Source organism: Drosophila subpulchrella, chromosome 2R, assembly GCF_014743375.2.
Source record: "Drosophila subpulchrella strain 33 F10 #4 breed RU33 chromosome 2R, RU_Dsub_v1.1 Primary Assembly, whole genome shotgun sequence".
NCBI classification, from domain to species: Eukaryota; Metazoa; Arthropoda; class Insecta; order Diptera; family Drosophilidae; genus Drosophila; species Drosophila subpulchrella.
This window is the reverse complement of record NC_050611.1, coordinates 2254763-2272328: the sequence shown is the minus strand read 5'-3', so window position 1 is coordinate 2272328 and position 17566 is coordinate 2254763. Positions and strand designations below refer to the sequence as shown.

General features: G+C 38.5%; 2 protein-coding genes across 4 annotated transcripts; both read right to left on the bottom strand.

Annotated features, from left to right (window-relative positions):
- Window positions 1-173: 173 nt before the first annotated feature.
- Window positions 174-8625, bottom strand: LOC119551689 (zinc finger protein 568-like). 3 transcript variants are annotated; one of them, XM_037861155.1, is made up of 5 exons: window positions 7370-7543; window positions 2234-2392; window positions 1469-1895; window positions 925-1415; window positions 174-865 (listed from the first exon to the last, which is right to left on the bottom strand). In XM_037861155.1, exons 1-5 carry the CDS (start codon window positions 7457-7459, stop codon window positions 857-859), a joined length of 1176 nt encoding a protein of 391 aa, XP_037717083.1. In that variant the 5' UTR covers window positions 7460-7543; the 3' UTR covers window positions 174-856. The 3 variants fall into 3 exon arrangements, 2 of the variants coding, with proteins under 2 accessions (XP_037717083.1, XP_037717084.1); XM_037861156.1 differs by lacking the exon at window positions 2234-2392; XR_005219551.1 differs by lacking the exons at window positions 174-865; window positions 925-1415; window positions 2234-2392 and adding exons at window positions 7609-8099; window positions 8153-8625 and having other exon boundaries at window positions 1786-1895; window positions 7370-7549.
- Window positions 8493-15655, bottom strand: LOC119549501 (zinc finger protein 568-like). The gene is made up of 5 exons (XM_037857612.1): window positions 15485-15655; window positions 14720-15146; window positions 14176-14666; window positions 13937-14116; window positions 8493-8522 (listed from the first exon to the last, which is right to left on the bottom strand). Exons 1-4 carry the CDS (start codon window positions 15653-15655, stop codon window positions 14108-14110), a joined length of 1098 nt encoding a protein of 365 aa, XP_037713540.1. The 3' UTR covers window positions 8493-8522; window positions 13937-14107.
- Window positions 15656-17566: the final 1911 nt, after the last annotated feature.

The following is a 17566-nucleotide window of genomic DNA, read 5'->3' as shown; positions in this document are numbered from 1 at the left end:
GTTTTCGATTTTTTTCACCCAAAACATCGATGAAACATCGATGTTTTAAAAAATTAAATTTAAATTTTGGTAATTCTTAAATAGTCGGGCCGGAACGCCCCGACTAATTAACAAAAATCCATATTTAGAGGGCGATGAATCATGAATTTTTATGTAAAAATTATTTTGGGGACGCGCTTAGTTTAGCCAGGAGAAATTTTTAAAGTTTTACCAAATTGTACTTAAAAAACCGTTGGCGATCGCCGAAAACCAACAGCGGGCACGCACACAGACACACCACTCACATAATTTTACGTTAATGTTAATGTTTTTGCTTTTTTCTTATTGTTTTTAATATTTGTTTTTGTTGGTTTTGTTTTTAGTAATTTGCAATGATTTAAGTTGCATTTAACATGTGTGTTTTAAATAAACACCAATAACTGTAAGTGTATCTTCACTTATACACAAAATATACATACATTTATGCTTATATGTGACAAGTATATAAATTATTTGAAATTTGCAACTCTTTAATGAATATTATGTAGCCCTAAAAAGGGTCGATTTGGTAAAGAGGCAAACTTTAAAAATTTAAAAAAAAACAGCAAAAGAAGAACTTTAATATTATAATAGAAAAAATGAAAAAAAAATCTGCTCTTTTACATACCTTTCCTTTGCCTTTTTTCTTAATAGTGACGGCACAGAAACATCGATGGTTGGAAAAAAACATCGATGATTTAGAAAATTTCAAAAACATCGATGCATCGATGTTTTCATCGATGTTTTGACACCTCTACAGGGAAGGACTCGTCCATTATGAGACTCATTAAGTCGCCAGCGGTCTCCGGCTCCGCGATCGGCTTTGCGTCTTGGGGGTTTATAAAGGCTTGTATAAGGAAATGGAAAGTTATAACCAAATAATATACAATATATATATCCACTTACCATTCTTTTTCTATGAATAAAGCTGGACTTGTGCAGTCTTAAATTGCGCTTCTCGACGAAAGTGCAGCCACACTCGCAGGCATATTTTTTTTCCTTTGAAATTGGAGGATGTCGATGGTCCCTGTACCTCCTGATTGAGCAAAACAACTTGGGACACTGTTTGCAATCAAAGGTCCACCGGAAGTGCCTGATCACGTGGTTCCTCAGCTTTGTTTTGTTTCCAGCTTTAGCTCCACAGATTGGACACATAGATTTTACCTTGGAATTAAAAACCTTTTCGATTCGCTTCTTTTCCTGGACGTGGTCGTCCAACTTCTCATGCTCGGCTAGGGCTTTGTGGCTGTGGAGGATGACGCCGCACTCGAAGCAGTCATGAACCCTCTCTAGCCTGTCCCGGTAGACCTTGCGGATCTCATCCACGTTTAGTCCCCATGTCTTGGCTTGTGGGAACCATGAGACCTCGCCTGCCTTTAGGTCCTCGGTGTTTCGTACTGAAAAATGAGGAAGATTGTACATACTCATGGAGTAATAGGAATGAGCTTACTGTGGCTCAGAGGCTGCAACGGCGACGAGTGGGCGAGGGTCTCTGTCTCGGGTGAGCCATGGAGAGTTGTTTGGCTGGAGCCACTGGCCTCCAGCTCCTCGAAGGGTGAGTGAGGATGGAGAGTTGTTTGGCTGGAGCCACTGGCCTCCAGCTCCTCGAAGGGTGAGTGAGGATGGAGAGTTGTTTGGCTGGAGCCACTGGCCTCCAGCTCCTCGAAGGGTGAGTGAGGATGGAGAGTTGTTTGGCTGGAGCCACTGGCCTCCAGCTCCTCGAAGGGTGAGTGAGGATGGAGAGTTGTTTGGCTGGAGCCACTGGCCTCCAGCTCTTCGAAGGGTGAGTGAGGATGGAGAGTTGTTTGGCTGGAGCCAGTGGCCTCCAGCTCCTCGAATGAGTTCGATTTCCGTCCTTTTTTTCCGGGTGTCTTAGGCTGGAATGCAATCAAATACATATGTAAAATTAAATATATAAGAAAAGACTCTATAAAATATTCTATATCCCAGAGTTAAAGAAAATACGATCAAAATCAAAGCACAATTTTTTAAAAATAATTATTTAATTAATTCTCAGACCGTTTCTTTGACAGCTATATGATGTAGTCGTCCGGTTTTGATACAATTTAAATCGAAATCCAGAACTAATTAAAAATTGTATTTCCAAGCGTAGGAGGTTATATTATGCTGATCAAGAATATATATACTTTATGGGGTGCAAACTTCTGACTGAAATCATAATACCCTCTGCAAGGGTATACAAATGTGGCCCTACCTCTTCTTCTTCCCTCCGTCTCTTGGGGACACGGCCAGAATTTGCATCTCTGGCTGGCTCGGACAATTCCTTCAGAGACTTCAAAACGTCCAAAATGGAGGTGTTGTGAAAGAGCGCGTCCGATCCCTTGATCTCGAGCACAACATCTTTGTTATGGTACTTAAAATCCATATTAGAAAAATATAACTTTGTTAGAACAATAGAACAAATTATTTCCAACTCGCAAATTTCCAATTAGTTTTGCACACTGGTTTTATTATTTTCTATCGGTATCGGGCTTTCAAGCTTATCATTGGCGACTCACCATCAACTGATTAGCTTGATTCGCAAAAGTCAATGGAAAAAACAAAGTATTTTAAAGAATTCATTATTTTTGAAGAATAGAATAGAAGTGTCATTGTTCACTTAATCTGCAAGTTCAAAGTCGATTTCCGATAGGTACTTTAGCAAAATAAACAGTTTTCTATCATCCTTCCCAACACTGGCATGGCTTTCTTTTTGCTTACAATTTTGCAAGCGGGACGAGATGGACTTGGATGAAGCTTACGAGCTCCTAGAATCTGGTAATGTTGATGTTCCAGATATTGATGCAATGCAGGTATTACATGCCGTTAAATTTTTTAATCATTTACAGCTCCCTAATGGGCGCCGGATAGAAGAGGTGTCGGCGGCTACACTATCTTGGGCTAATGAAAAGATTAGCAAAGGATCCGTCTCTCTACTGGGAAGCCTGAAGGGGCCCCAACACTGTAAACTGCGATTTTTGACATGGTTTTTATTTTATTTATTACAGAAAAACGGACGTTCCGATTAACTTTAAACTTTACAAATATGTTAATCAATGTTTGAATTATCGGAAAAAATTTTTTTTTTTTTTTTGGCGGCCATGTTTTTCTTCTGTAGCTGATCCAAAATGGCGTCTTTTTGAAACTTCCCTTGCCTGGTTGACAGCAAATCAGCAAAACGGCGCCACCTAGATCAAAAAACCAAACAGATTCTTGAAATATACATTACTGGCTATCGTTCGACATATGGGATTTTAAAAATATTGATTAGAAAAAAAATGGCGGCTGTTTGAAAAAAAAAAATTTTTTTTCGCGTAAAATTTTGCACTTAATTGTTTATAAAAAAAAAAAATTTACATATATCAAAAAACGGCTACGTCCAACTGAAACGACACTTTTCCCGAATAGAATGCCATTTGGATCAGGTCGATCGGATAAGAATTTTTTCAGTTATGCTGTCAACCAGGTCAAAAAACATGGTTTTGAGATAATCGCGTTTAAAGTTTTGAAAGGGTCAAATCGAATTGAAAAAGGTAGTTTAAAAGGTCTTACGTGGTTTATTTTGTTACTCGGCAATCCCTGGACCGTAGAGCAGCTCTTCCGCATCCATCATTTGTTTTTGGCGCAATTCCTGGGCATGCAAACGTCCTTCACGCGTGTTTGCCAGGGTATGACGATTGGCGTAATTGATGCGTTCTTTGTCAATCTTTTGACAGTAATCGTAAAGATTCATTCCGATACAGACTCCCATGAATTCTAACACACGTAGAAGTGCTGTGTGACCATTATTAAATATAATAGTAGCTATGTTTGCTGCAATATGTACAGTTGAGCTTCTGCTCAGATGTACTAGTATTCACTGTCACTTTCTCTGCAACAAATCTATTTTCTGGACCAACTCTTCGTTTTTTTCTATCACTTCTGTTTGTCTGCCCACCAGCACAGTGTCTTTTATTTTTTCTATCCATTATTCAAAAATAAACACAAGAATTTAACTTTAAAAAACACGACAATGAAAAATTTCGACAACAAAACAAGAGCACGTGTTTACCAAATATGTAAATATGCTCAGCCGGCACGTCAGCGTCTGGCGCTCTGTTCAAGTACTTAGAGTTCGAATTTTTGTTTGAAACTTTACATACATGTTCTTAGATGTCTAAGCTATTGATTTAGCAAAAAAAAAAAAAATAGATTTTTTGAAAATGTTACAGTGTTGGGGCCCCTGAATGCCAGGTGGGATTGGACGAAGCCTCCTGGTCGACGAGCTATGGCTACCGAAGGTAAGTATTTATTTGTTTTAAGATAGTAGTGTAGTTATACCCGTTACTCGGAGGAAAGGGTATATTGGATTCGTCGGAAAGTATGTAACAGGCAGAAGGAAGCGCCCATAACGCCCATAATGTCTTCCGCCCACATATATGTTATAACCATATATATATATATATCTCCATCTCCCTTTGGTCCCTTTAGCTGAGTAATGGGTATCTGATAGTCGAGGCACTCGACTATAGCGTTCTTCTCGTATATTATTTTATTCTCTTGATTTGAATCAACCATTTTCTCAGATTCCAGAGACGGAAATAAATTACAGGGCATCCACCTACGCCATACAGACCTTCGATGGGTCTCTCTTTCAAATAGTATTTATTGAAGTTGTCCTTCAAAATACGGGCGAACGTATTAATAATGTGTTAAATTTAATTATTAACTTTTTAAAAGATAAAAATGTTAGTCATCTCTTGCTGGCGGTTATTTCTGACAACAATCCAATTAATGCTAAAAGGGTAGATTCTCAAGTCCCAAGACTTTGGGATTCTAATCATTTAAAAGCAATTACAAATGTTTCATTTACAGAAGTCTTATTAGGAGACTTGTATACAAAACCACTCTTCAAAAATAGTTTCAAAGACGTTTTTAAAAAATTTTTTGATTTGAATGAGACTACCACGCCATCTTATTTTAGAGACACTTTAAAAACAGAAATTTTTAATCTTCAGATAGCCACCTCTAGATTTTTTAACGTCTCGCCAGGGCCAGATGTTCTATTCCAGGCCCGCTATTTGAAAAACAATACCCTCGAGTCAGTAGGCCAGAGGTGAAGGATTGGCCTTAAATCAGCTTTGGAGGACCTTAAAATAACGAGAAATCAACTCGAGTCCCAAGGTGCGGAATTTTACACACGGATCTGGGCGTCCTTTGCGGCATTGGAATTTCGAGTTGACATATTAAAGGGAGTTAACGATGAAACTGGACCAACTAGGAAAGACCAGAGCACGCAAACGGATGAATGATTTATATAGTATAGTAAAGTAGTAGGAGATTATATAGTTTAATATGTATTTCATTGTATTTCAGTTTTTGAAATGAAACTAACATTTTTATTTTATTTTACTTTCTCTAAATGTAAATGTGTTACAAAGTCGATTAGGCCTCTTGGGGATACGACTATAAAAAAAACGCGCCTACACCTCTACCTCCGAGGTGGTGTGGAAAAGAGCATCTTTGTTTCCTTTCTTTTCAGGATCAATGTATGATAGAGGTGCCAGGATCCCTACAGTGTTCCGGTGCAAAATTGTAAGCAAAAAGAAAGCCATGCCAGTGTTGGGAAGGATGTTGGAAAACTACTGTTTATTTTGCTAAAGTACCTATCGGAAATCGACTTTGAATTTGCAGATTAAGTGAACAATGGCATTTCTATTATATTCTTCAAAAATAATGAATTCTTTTAAATACTTTGTTTTTTCCATTGACTTTTGCGAATCAAGCTAATCAGTTGATGGTGAGTCGCCAATGATAAGCTTGAAAACCCGATACCGATAGAAAATAATAAAACCAGTGTGCAAAACTAATTGAAAATTTGCGAGTTGGAAACAATTTGTTCTATTGTTCTAACAAAGTTATATTTTTCTAATATGGATTTTAAGTACCATAACAAAGATGTTGTGCTCGAGATCAAGGAATCGGACGCGCTCTTTCACAACACCTCCATTTTGGACGTTTTGAAGTCTCTGAAGGAATTGTCCGAGCCAGCCGGAGATGCAAATTCTGGCCCAAGAGTCCCCAAGAGACGGAGGGAAGAAGAAGAGGTAGGGCCACATTTGTATACCCTTGCAGAGGGTATTATGATTTCAGTCAGAAGTTTGCACCCCATAAAGTATATATATTCTTGATCAGCATAATATAACCTCCTACGCTTGGAAATACAATTTTTAATTAGTTCTGGATTTCGATTTAAATTATATCAAAACCGGACGACTACATCATATAGCTGTCAAAGAAACGGTCTGAGAATTAATAAAATAATTATTTTTAAAAAATTGTGCTTTGATTTTGATCGTATTTTCTTTAACTCTGGGATATAGAATATTTTATAGAGTCTTTTCTTATATATTTAATTTTACATATGTATTTGATTGCATTCCAGCCTAAGACACCCGAAAAAAAAGGACGGAAACTAAGTTTCGACGACATGGGCTTCCAGCAATCGAACTCATTCGAGGAGCTGGAGGCCAGTGGCTCCAGCCAGTCACCATCCTCACTCATCATTCGAGGAGCTGGAGGCCGACTGTCAACCACACAGGGTGACTACGGCCAGTTTTCACAGGGTGTACTGGCCAAGCTATCGATGTTTCTGCGTTTTACGTCAGCTTTAGTCCCACCTCTAGTACGCCCAGCTCCAATTGGACAGATTATTAGAGGTGTCAAAACATCGATGTATTGAGACATCGATGTTTTCGATGTTTTTCACCCAAAACATCGATGAAACATCGATGTTTTAAAAAATTAAAATTAAATTTTGGTAATTCTTAAATAGTCGGGCCGTAACGCCCCGACTAATTAACAAAAATCCATATTTAGAGGGCGATGAATCATGGGGACGCGCTTAGTTTAGCCAGGAGAAATTTTTAAAGTTTTACCAAATTGTACTTAAAAAACCGTTGGCGATCGCCGAAAACCAACAGCGGGCACGCACACAGACACACCACTCACATAATTTTACGTTAATGTTAATGTTTTTGCTTTTTTCTTATTGTTTTTAATATTTGTTTTTGTTGGTTTTGTTTTTAGTAATTTGCAATGATTTAAGTTGCATTTAACATGTGTGTTTTAAATAAACACCAATAACTGTAAGTGTATCTTCACTTATACACAAAATATACCTACATTTATGCTTATATGTGACAAGTATATAAATTATTTGAAATTTGCAACTCTTTAATGAATATTATGTAGCCCTAAAAAGGGTCGATTTGGTAAAGAGGCAAACTTTAAAAATTTAAAAAAAAACAGCAAAAGAAGAACTTTAATATTATAATAGAAAAAATGAAAAAAAATCTGCTCTTTTACATACCTTTCCTTTGCCTTTTTTCTTAATAGTGACGGCACAGAAACATCGATGGTTGGAAAAAAACATCGATGATTTAGAAAATTTCAAAAACATCGATGCATCGATGGTCCATTATGAGACTCATTAAGTCGCCAGCGGTCTCCGGCTCCGCGATCGGCTTTGCGTCTTGGGGGTTTATAAAGGCTTGTATAAGGAAATGGAAAGTTATAACCAAATAATATACAATATATATATCCACTTACCATTCTTTTTCTATGAATAAAGCTGGACTTGTGCAGTCTTAAATTGCGCTTCTCGACGAAAGTGCAGCCACACTCGCAGGCATATTTTTTTTCCTTTGAAATTGGAGGATGTCGATGGTCCCTGTACCTCCTGATTGAGCAAAACAACTTGGGACACTGTTTGCAATCAAAGGTCCACCGGAAGTGCCTGATCACGTGGTTCCTCAGCTTTGTTTTGTTTCCAGCTTTAGCTCCACAGATTGGACACATAGATTTTACCTTGGAATTAAAAACCTTTTCGATTCGCTCCTTTTCCTGGACGTGGTCGTCCAACTTCTCATGCTCGGCTAGGGCTTTGTGGCTGTGGAGGATGACGCCGCACTCGAAGCAGTCATGAACCCTCTCTAGCCTGTCCCGGTAGACCTTGCGGATCTCATCCACGTTTAGTCCCCATGTCTTGGCTTGTGGGAACCATGAGACCTCGCCTGCCTTTAGGTCCTCGGTGTTTCGTACTGAAAAATGAGGAAGATTGTACATACTCATGGAGTAATAGGAATGAGCTTACTGTGGCTCAGAGGCTGCAACGGCGACGAGTGGGCGAGGGTCTCTGTCTCGGGTGAGCCATGGAGAGTTGTTTGGCTGGAGCCACTGGCCTCCAGCTCCTCGAAGGGTGAGTGAGGATGGAGAGTTGTTTGGCTGGAGCCACTGGCCTCCAGCTCCTCGAAGGGTGAGTGAGGATGGAGAGTTGTTTGGCTGGAGCCACTGGCCTCCAGCTCCTCGAAGGGTGAGTGAGGATGGAGAGTTGTTTGGCTGGAGCCACTGGCCTCCAGCTCCTCGAAGGGTGAGTGAGGATGGAGAGTTGTTTGGCTGGAGCCAGTGGCCACCAGCTCCTCGAATGAGTTCGATTTCCGTCCTTTTTTTCCGGGTGTCTTAGGCTGGAATGCAATCAAATACATATGTAAAATTAAATATATAAGAAAAGACTCTATAAAATATTCTATATCCCAGAGTTAAAGAAAATACGATCAAAATCAAAGCACAATTTTTTAAAAATAATTATTTAATTAATTCTCAGACCGTTTCTTTGACAGCTATATGATGTAGTCGTCCGGTTTTGATACAATTTAAATCGAAATCCAGAAATAATTAAAAATTGTATTTCCAAGCGTAGGAGGTTATATTATGCTGATCAAGAATATATATACTTTATGGGGTGCAAACTTCTGACTGAAATCATAATACCCTCTGCAAGGGTATACAAATGTGGCCCTACCTCTTCTTCTTCCCTCCGTCTCTTGGGGACACGGCCAGAATTTGCATCTCTGGCTGGCTCGGACAATTCCTTCAGAGACTTCAAAACGTCCAAAATGGAGGTGTTGTGAAAGAGCGCGTCCGATCCCTTGATCTCGAGCACAACATCTTTGTTATGGTACTTAAAATCCATATTAGAAAAATATAACTTTGTTAGAACAATAGAACAAATTTTTTCCAACTCGCAAATTTCCAATTAGTTTTGCACACTGGTTTTATTATTTTCTATCGGTATCGGGCTTTCAAGCTTATCACTGGCGACTCACCATCAACTGATTAGCTTGATTCGCAAAAGTGAATGGAAAAAACAAAGTATTTTAAAGAATTCATTATTTTTGAAGAATAGAATAGAAGTGTCATTGTTCACTTAATCTGCAAGTTCAAAGTCGATTTCCGATAGGTACTTTAGCAAAATAAACAGTTTTCTATCATCCTTCCCAACACTGGCATGGCTTTCTTTTTGCTTACAATTTTGCAAGCGGGACGAGATGGACTTGGATGAAGCTTACGAGCTCCTAGAATCTGGTAATGTTGATGTTCCAGATATTGATGCAATGCAGGTATTACATGCCGTTAAATTTTTTAATCATTTACAGCTCCCTAATGGGCGCCGGATAGAAGAGGTGTCGGCGGCTACACTATCTTGGGCTAATGAAAAGATTAGCAAAGGATTCGTCTCTCTACTGGGAAGCCTGAAGGGGCCCCAACACTGTAAACTGCGATTTTTGACATGGTTTTTATTTTATTTATTACAGAAAAACGGACGTTCCGATTAACTTTAAACTTTACAAATATGTTAATCAATGTTTGAATTATCGGAAAAAATTTTTTTTTTTTTTTTGGCGGCCATGTTTTTCTTCTGTAGCTGATCCAAAATGGCGTCTTTTTGAAACTTCCCTTGCCTGGTTGACAGCAAATCAGCAAAACGGCGCCACCTAGATCAAAAAACCAAACAGATTCTTGAAATATACATTACTGGCTATCGTTCGACATATGGGATTTTAAAAATATTGATTAGAAAAAAAATGGCGGCTGTTTGAAAAAAAAAAATTTTTTTTCGCGTAAAATTTTGCACTTTTCCCGAATAGAATGCCATTTGAATCAGGTCGATCGGATAAGAATTTTTTCAGTTTTTCAGTTATGCTGTCAACCAGGTCAAAAAACATGGTTTTGAGATAATCGCGTTTAAAGTTTTGAAAGGGTCAAATCGAATTGAAAAAGGTAGTTTAAAAGGTCTTACGTGGTTTATTTTGTTACTCGGCAATCCCTGGACCGTAGAGCAGCTCTTCCGCATCCATCATTTGTTTTTGGCGCAATTCCTGGGCATGCAAACGTCCTTCACGCGTGTTTGCCAGGGTATGACGATTGGCGTAATTGATGCGTTCTTTGTCAATCTTTTGACAGTAATCGTAAAGATTCATTCCGATACAGACTCCCATGAATTCTAACACACGTAGAAGTGCTGTGTGACCATTATTAAATATAATAGTAGCTATGTTTGCTGCAATATGTACAGTTGAGCTTCTGCTCAGATGTACTAGTATTCACTGTCACTTTCTCTGCAACAAATCTATTTTCTGGACCAACTCTTCGTTTTTTTCTATCACTTCTGTTTGTCTGCCCACCAGCACAGTGTCTTTTATTTTTTCTATCCATTATTCAAAAATAAACACAAGAATTTAACTTTAAAAAACACGACAATGAAAAATTTCGACAACAAAACAAGAGCACGTGTTTACCAAATATGTAAATATGCTCAGCCGGCACGTCAGCGTCTGGCGCTCTGTTCAAGTACTTAGAGTTCGAATTTTTGTTTGAAACTTTACATACATGTTCTTAGATGTCTAAGCTATTGATTTAGCAAAAAAAAAAAAATAGATTTTTTGAAAATGTTACAGTGTTGGGGCCCCTGAATGCCAGGTGGGATTGGACGAAGCCTCCTGGTCGACGAGCTATGGCTACCGAAGGTAAGTATTTATTTGTTTTAAGATAGTAGTGTAGTTATACCCGTTACTCGGAGGAAAGGGTATATTGGATTCGTCGGAAAGTATGTAACAGGCAGAAGGAAGCGCCCATAACGCCCATAATGTCTTCCGCCCACATATATGTTATAACCATATATATATATATATCTCCATCTCCCTTTGGTCCCTTTAGCTGAGTAATGGGTATCTGATAGTCGAGGCACTCGACTATAGCGTTCTTCTCGTATATTATTTTATTCTCTTGATTTGAATCAACCATTTTCTCAGATTCCAGAGACGGAAATAAATTACAGGGCATCCACCTACGCCATGCAGACCTTCGATGGGTCTCTCTTTCAAATAGTATTTATTGAAGTTGTCCTTCAAAATACGGGCGAACGTATTAATAATGTTTTAAATTTAATTATTAACTTTTTAAAAGATAAAAATGTTAGTCATCTCTTGCTGGCGGTTATTTCTGACAACAATCCAATTAATGCTAAAAGGGTAGATTCTCAAGTCCCAAGACTTTGGGATTCTAATCATTTAAAAGCAATTACAAATGTTTCATTTACAGAAGTCTTATTAGGAGACTTGTATACAAAACCACTCTTCAAAAATAGTTTCAAAGACGTTTTTAAAAAATATTTTGATTTGAATGAGACTACCACGCCATCTTATTTTAGAGACACTTTAAAAACAGAAATTTTTAATCTTCAGATAGCCACCTCTAGATTTTTTAACGTCTCGCCAGGGCCAGATGTTCTATTCCAGGCCCGCTATTTGAAAAACAATACCCTCGAGTCAGTAGGCCAGAGGTGAAGGATTGGCCTTAAATCAGCTTTGGAGGACCTTAAAATAACGAGAAATCAACTCGAGTCCCAAGGTGCGGAATTTTACACACGGATCTGGGCGTCCTTTGCGGCATTGGAATTTCGAGTTGACATATTAAAGGGAGTTAACGATGAAACTGGACCAACTAGGAAAGACCAGAGCACGCAAACGGATGAATGATTTATATAGTATAGTAAAGTAGTAGGAGATTATATAGTTTAATATGTATTTCATTGTATTTCAGTTTTTGAAATGAAACTAACATTTTTATTTTATTTTACTTTCTCTAAATGTAAATGTGTTACAAAGTCGATTAGGCCTCTTGGGGATACGACTATAAAAAAAACGCGCCTACACCTCTACCTCCGAGGTGGTGTGGAAAAGAGCATCTTTGTTTCCTTTCTTTTCAGGATCAATGTATGGTAGAGGTGCCAGGATCCCTACAGTGTTCCGGTGCAAAATTGTAAGCAAAAAGAAAGCCATGCCAGTGTTGGGAAGGATGTTGGAAAACTACTGTTTATTTTGCTAAAGTACCTATCGGAAATCGACTTTGAATTTGCAGATTAAGTGAACAATGGCATTTCTATTATATTCTTCAAAAATAATGAATTCTTTTAAATACTTTGTTTTTTCCATTGACTTTTGCGAATCAAGCTAATCAGTTGATGGTGAGTCGCCAATGATAAGCTTGAAAACCCGATACCGATAGAAAATAATAAAACCAGTGTGCAAAACTAATTGAAAATTTGCGAGTTGGAAACAATTTGTTCTATTGTTCTAACAAAGTTATATTTTTCTAATATGGATTTTAAGTACCATAACAAAGATGTTGTGCTCGAGATCAAGGGATCGGACGCGCTCTTTCACAACACCTCCATTTTGGACGTTTTGAAGTCTCTGAAGGAATTGTCCGAGCCAGCCGGAGATGCAAATTCTGGCCCAAGAGTCCCCAAGAGACGGAGGGAAGAAGAAGAGGTAGGGCCACATTTGTATACCCTTGCAGAGGGTATTATGATTTCAGTCAGAAGTTTGCACCCCATAAAGTATATATATTCTTGATCAGCATAATATAACCTCCTACGCTTGGAAATACAATTTTTAATTAGTTCTGGATTTCGATTTAAATTATATCAAAACCGGACGACTACATCATATAGCTGTCAAAGAAACGGTCTGAGAATTAATAAAATAATTATTTTTAAAAAATTGTGCTTTGATTTTGATCGTATTTTCTTTAACTCTGGGATATAGAATATTTTATAGAGTCTTTTCTTATATATTTAATTTTACATATGTATTTGATTGCATTCCAGCCTAAGACACCCGAAAAAAAAGGACGGAAACTAAGTTTCGACGACATGGGCTTCCAGCAATCGAACTCATTCGAGGAGCTGGAGGCCAGTGGCTCCAGCCAGTCACCATCCTCACTCATCATTCGAGGAGCTGGAGGCCGACTGTCAACCACACAGGGTGACTACGGCCAGTTTTCACAGGGTGTACTGGCCAAGCTATCGATGTTTCTGCGTTTTACGTCAGCTTTAGTCCCACCTCTAGTACGCCCAGCTCCAATTGGACAGATTATTAGAGGTGTCAAAACATCGATGTATTGAGACATCGATGTTTTCGATGTTTTTCACCCAAAACATCGATGAAACATCGATGTTTTAAAAAATTAAAATTAAATTTTGGTAATTCTTAAATAGTCGGGCCGTAACGCCCCGACTAATTAACAAAAATCCATATTTAGAGGGCGATGAATCATGGGGACGCGCTTAGTTTAGCCAGGAGAAATTTTTAAAGTTTTACCAAATTGTACTTAAAAAACCGTTGGCGATCGCCGAAAACCAACAGCGGGCACGCACACAGACACACCACTCACATAATTTTACGTTAATGTTAATGTTTTTGCTTTTTTCTTATTGTTTTTAATATTTGTTTTTGTTGGTTTTGTTTTTAGTAATTTGCAATGATTTAAGTTGCATTTAACATGTGTGTTTTAAATAAACACCAATAACTGTAAGTGTATCTTCACTTATACACAAAATATACCTACATTTATGCTTATATGTGACAAGTATATAAATTATTTGAAATTTGCAACTCTTTAATGAATATTATGTAGCCCTAAAAAGGGTCGATTTGGTAAAGAGGCAAACTTTAAAAATTTAAAAAAAAACAGCAAAAGAAGAACTTTAATATTATAATAGAAAAAATGAAAAAAAATCTGCTCTTTTACATACCTTTCCTTTGCCTTTTTTCTTAATAGTGACGGCACAGAAACATCGATGGTTGGAAAAAAACATCGATGATTTAGAAAATTTCAAAAACATCGATGCATCGATGGTCCATTATGAGACTCATTAAGTCGCCAGCGGTCTCCGGCTCCGCGATCGGCTTTGCGTCTTGGGGGTTTATAAAGGCTTGTATAAGGAAATGGAAAGTTATAACCAAATAATATACAATATATATATCCACTTACCATTCTTTTTCTATGAATAAAGCTGGACTTGTGCAGTCTTAAATTGCGCTTCTCGACGAAAGTGCAGCCACACTCGCAGGCATATTTTTTTTCCTTTGAAATTGGAGGATGTCGATGGTCCCTGTACCTCCTGATTGAGCAAAACAACTTGGGACACTGTTTGCAATCAAAGGTCCACCGGAAGTGCCTGATCACGTGGTTCCTCAGCTTTGTTTTGTTTCCAGCTTTAGCTCCACAGATTGGACACATAGATTTTACCTTGGAATTAAAAACCTTTTCGATTCGCTTCTTTTCCTGGACGTGGTCGTCCAACTTCTCATGCTCGGCTAGGGCTTTGTGGCTGTGGAGGATGACGCCGCACTCGAAGCAGTCATGAACCCTCTCTAGCCTGTCCCGGTAGACCTTGCGGATCTCATCCACGTTTAGTCCCCATGTCTTGGCTTGTGGGAACCATGAGACCTCGCCTGCCTTTAGGTCCTCGGTGTTTCGTACTGAAAAATGAGGAAGATTGTACATACTCATGGAGTAATAGGAATGAGCTTACTGTGGCTCAGAGGCTGCAACGGCGACGAGTGGGCGAGGGTCTCTGTCTCGGGTGAGCCATGGAGAGTTGTTTGGCTGGAGCCACTGGCCTCCAGCTCCTCGAAGGGTGAGTGAGGATGGAGAGTTGTTTGGCTGGAGCCACTGGCCTCCAGCTCCTCGAAGGGTGAGTGAGGATGGAGAGTTGTTTGGCTGGAGCCACTGGCCTCCAGCTCCTCGAAGGGTGAGTGAGGATGGAGAGTTGTTTGGCTGGAGCCACTGGCCTCCAGCTCCTCGAAGGGTGAGTGAGGATGGAGAGTTGTTTGGCTGGAGCCACTGGCCTCCAGCTCTTCGAAGGGTGAGTGAGGATGGAGAGTTGTTTGGCTGGAGCCAGTGGCCTCCAGCTCCTCGAATGAGTTCGATTTCCGTCCTTTTTTTCCGGGTGTCTTAGGCTGGAATGCAATCAAATACATATGTAAAATTAAATATATAAGAAAAGACTCTATAAAATATTCTATATCCCAGAGTTAAAGAAAATACGATCAAAATCAAAGCACAATTTTTTAAAAATAATTATTTAATTAATTCTCAGACCGTTTCTTTGACAGCTATATGATGTAGTCGTCCGGTTTTGATACAATTTAAATCGAAATCCAGAACTAATTAAAAATTGTATTTCCAAGCGTAGGAGGTTATATTATGCTGATCAAGAATATATATACTTTATGGGGTGCAAACTTCTGACTGAAATCATAATACCCTCTGCAAGGGTATACAAATGTGGCCCTACCTCTTCTTCTTCCCTCCGTCTCTTGGGGACACGGCCAGAATTTGCATCTCTGGCTGGCTCGGACAATTCCTTCAGAGACTTCAAAACGTCCAAAATGGAGGTGTTGTGAAAGAGCGCGTCCGATCCCTTGATCTCGAGCACAACATCTTTGTTATGGTACTTAAAATCCATATTAGAAAAATATAACTTTGTTAGAACAATAGAACAAATTGTTTCCAACTCGCAAATTTCCAATTAGTTTTGCACACTGGTTTTATTATTTTCTATCGGTATCGGGCTTTCAAGCTTATCATTGGCGACTCACCATCAACTGATTAGCTTGATTCGCAAAAGTCAATGGAAAAAACAAAGTATTTTAAAGAATTCATTATTTTTGAAGAATAGAATAGAAGTGTCATTGTTCACTTAATCTGCAAGTTCAAAGTCGATTTCCGATAGGTACTTTAGCAAAATAAACAGTTTTCTATCATCCTTCCCAACACTGGCATGGCTTTCTTTTTGCTTACAATTTTGCAAGCGGGACGAGATGGACTTGGATGAAGCTTACGAGCTCCTAGAATCTGGTAATGTTGATGTTCCAGATATTGATGCAATGCAGGTATTACATGCCGTTAAATTTTTTAATCATTTACAGCTCCCTAATGGGCGCCGGATAGAAGAGGTGTCGGCGGCTACACTATCTTGGGCTAATGAAAAGATTAGCAAAGGATCCGTCTCTCTACTGGGAAGCCTGAAGGGGCCCCAACACTGTAAACTGCGATTTTTGACATGGTTTTTATTTTATTTATTACAGAAAAACGGACGTTCCGATTAACTTTAAACTTTACAAATATGTTAATCAATGTTTGAATTATCGGAAAAAAATTTTTTTATTTTTTTTTGGCGGCCATGTTTTTCTTCTGTAGCTGATCCAAAATGGCGTCTTTTTGAAACTTCCCTTGCCTGGTTGACAGCAAATCAGCAAAACGGCGCCACCTAGATCAAAAAACCAAACAGATTCTTGAAATATACATTACTGGCTATCGTTCGACATATGGGATTTTAAAAATATTGATTAGAAAAAAAATGGCGGCTGTTTGAAAAAAAAAATTTTTTTTTCGCGTAAAATTTTGCACTTAATTGTTTATAAAAAAAAAAAATTTACATATATCAAAAAACGGCTACGTCCAACTGAAACGACACTTTTCCCGAATAGAATGCCATTTGGATCAGGTCGATCGGATAAGAATTTTTTCAGTTATGCTGTCAACCAGGTCAAAAAACATGGTTTTGAGATAATCGCGTTTAAAGTTTTGAAAGGGTCAAATCGAATTGAAAAAGGTAGTTTAAAAGGTCTTACGTGGTTTATTTTGTTACTCGGCAATCCCTGGACCGTAGAGCAGCTCTTCCGCATCCATCATTTGTTTTTGGCGCAATTCCTGGGCATGCAAACGTCCTTCACGCGTGTTTGCCAGGGTATGACGATTGGCGTAATTGATGCGTTCTTTGTCAATCTTTTGACAGTAATCGTAAAGATTCATTCCGATACAGACTCCCATGAATTCTAACACACGTAGAAGTGCTGTGTGACCATTATTAAATATAATAGTAGCTATGTTTGCTGCAATATGTACAGTTGAGCTTCTGCTCAGATGTACTAGTATTCACTGTCACTTTCTCTGCAACAAATCTATTTTCTGGACCAACTCTTCGTTTTTTTCTATCACTTCTGTTTGTCTGCCCACCAGCACAGTGTCTTTTATTTTTTCTATCCATTATTCAAAAATAAACACAAGAATTTAACTTTAAAAAACACGACAATGAAAAATTTCGACAACAAAACAAGAGCACGTGTTTACCAAATATGTAAATATGCTCAGCCGGCACGTCAGCGTCTGGCGCTCTGTTCAAGTACTTAGAGTTCGAATTTTTGTTTGAAACTTTACATACATGTTCTTAGATGTCTAAGCTATTGATTTAGCAAAAAAAAAAAAAATAGATTTTTTGAAAATGTTACAGTGCCTGAATGCCAGGTGGGATTGGACGAAGCCTCCTGGTCGACGAGCTATGGCTACCGAAGGTAAGTATTTATTTGTTTTAAGA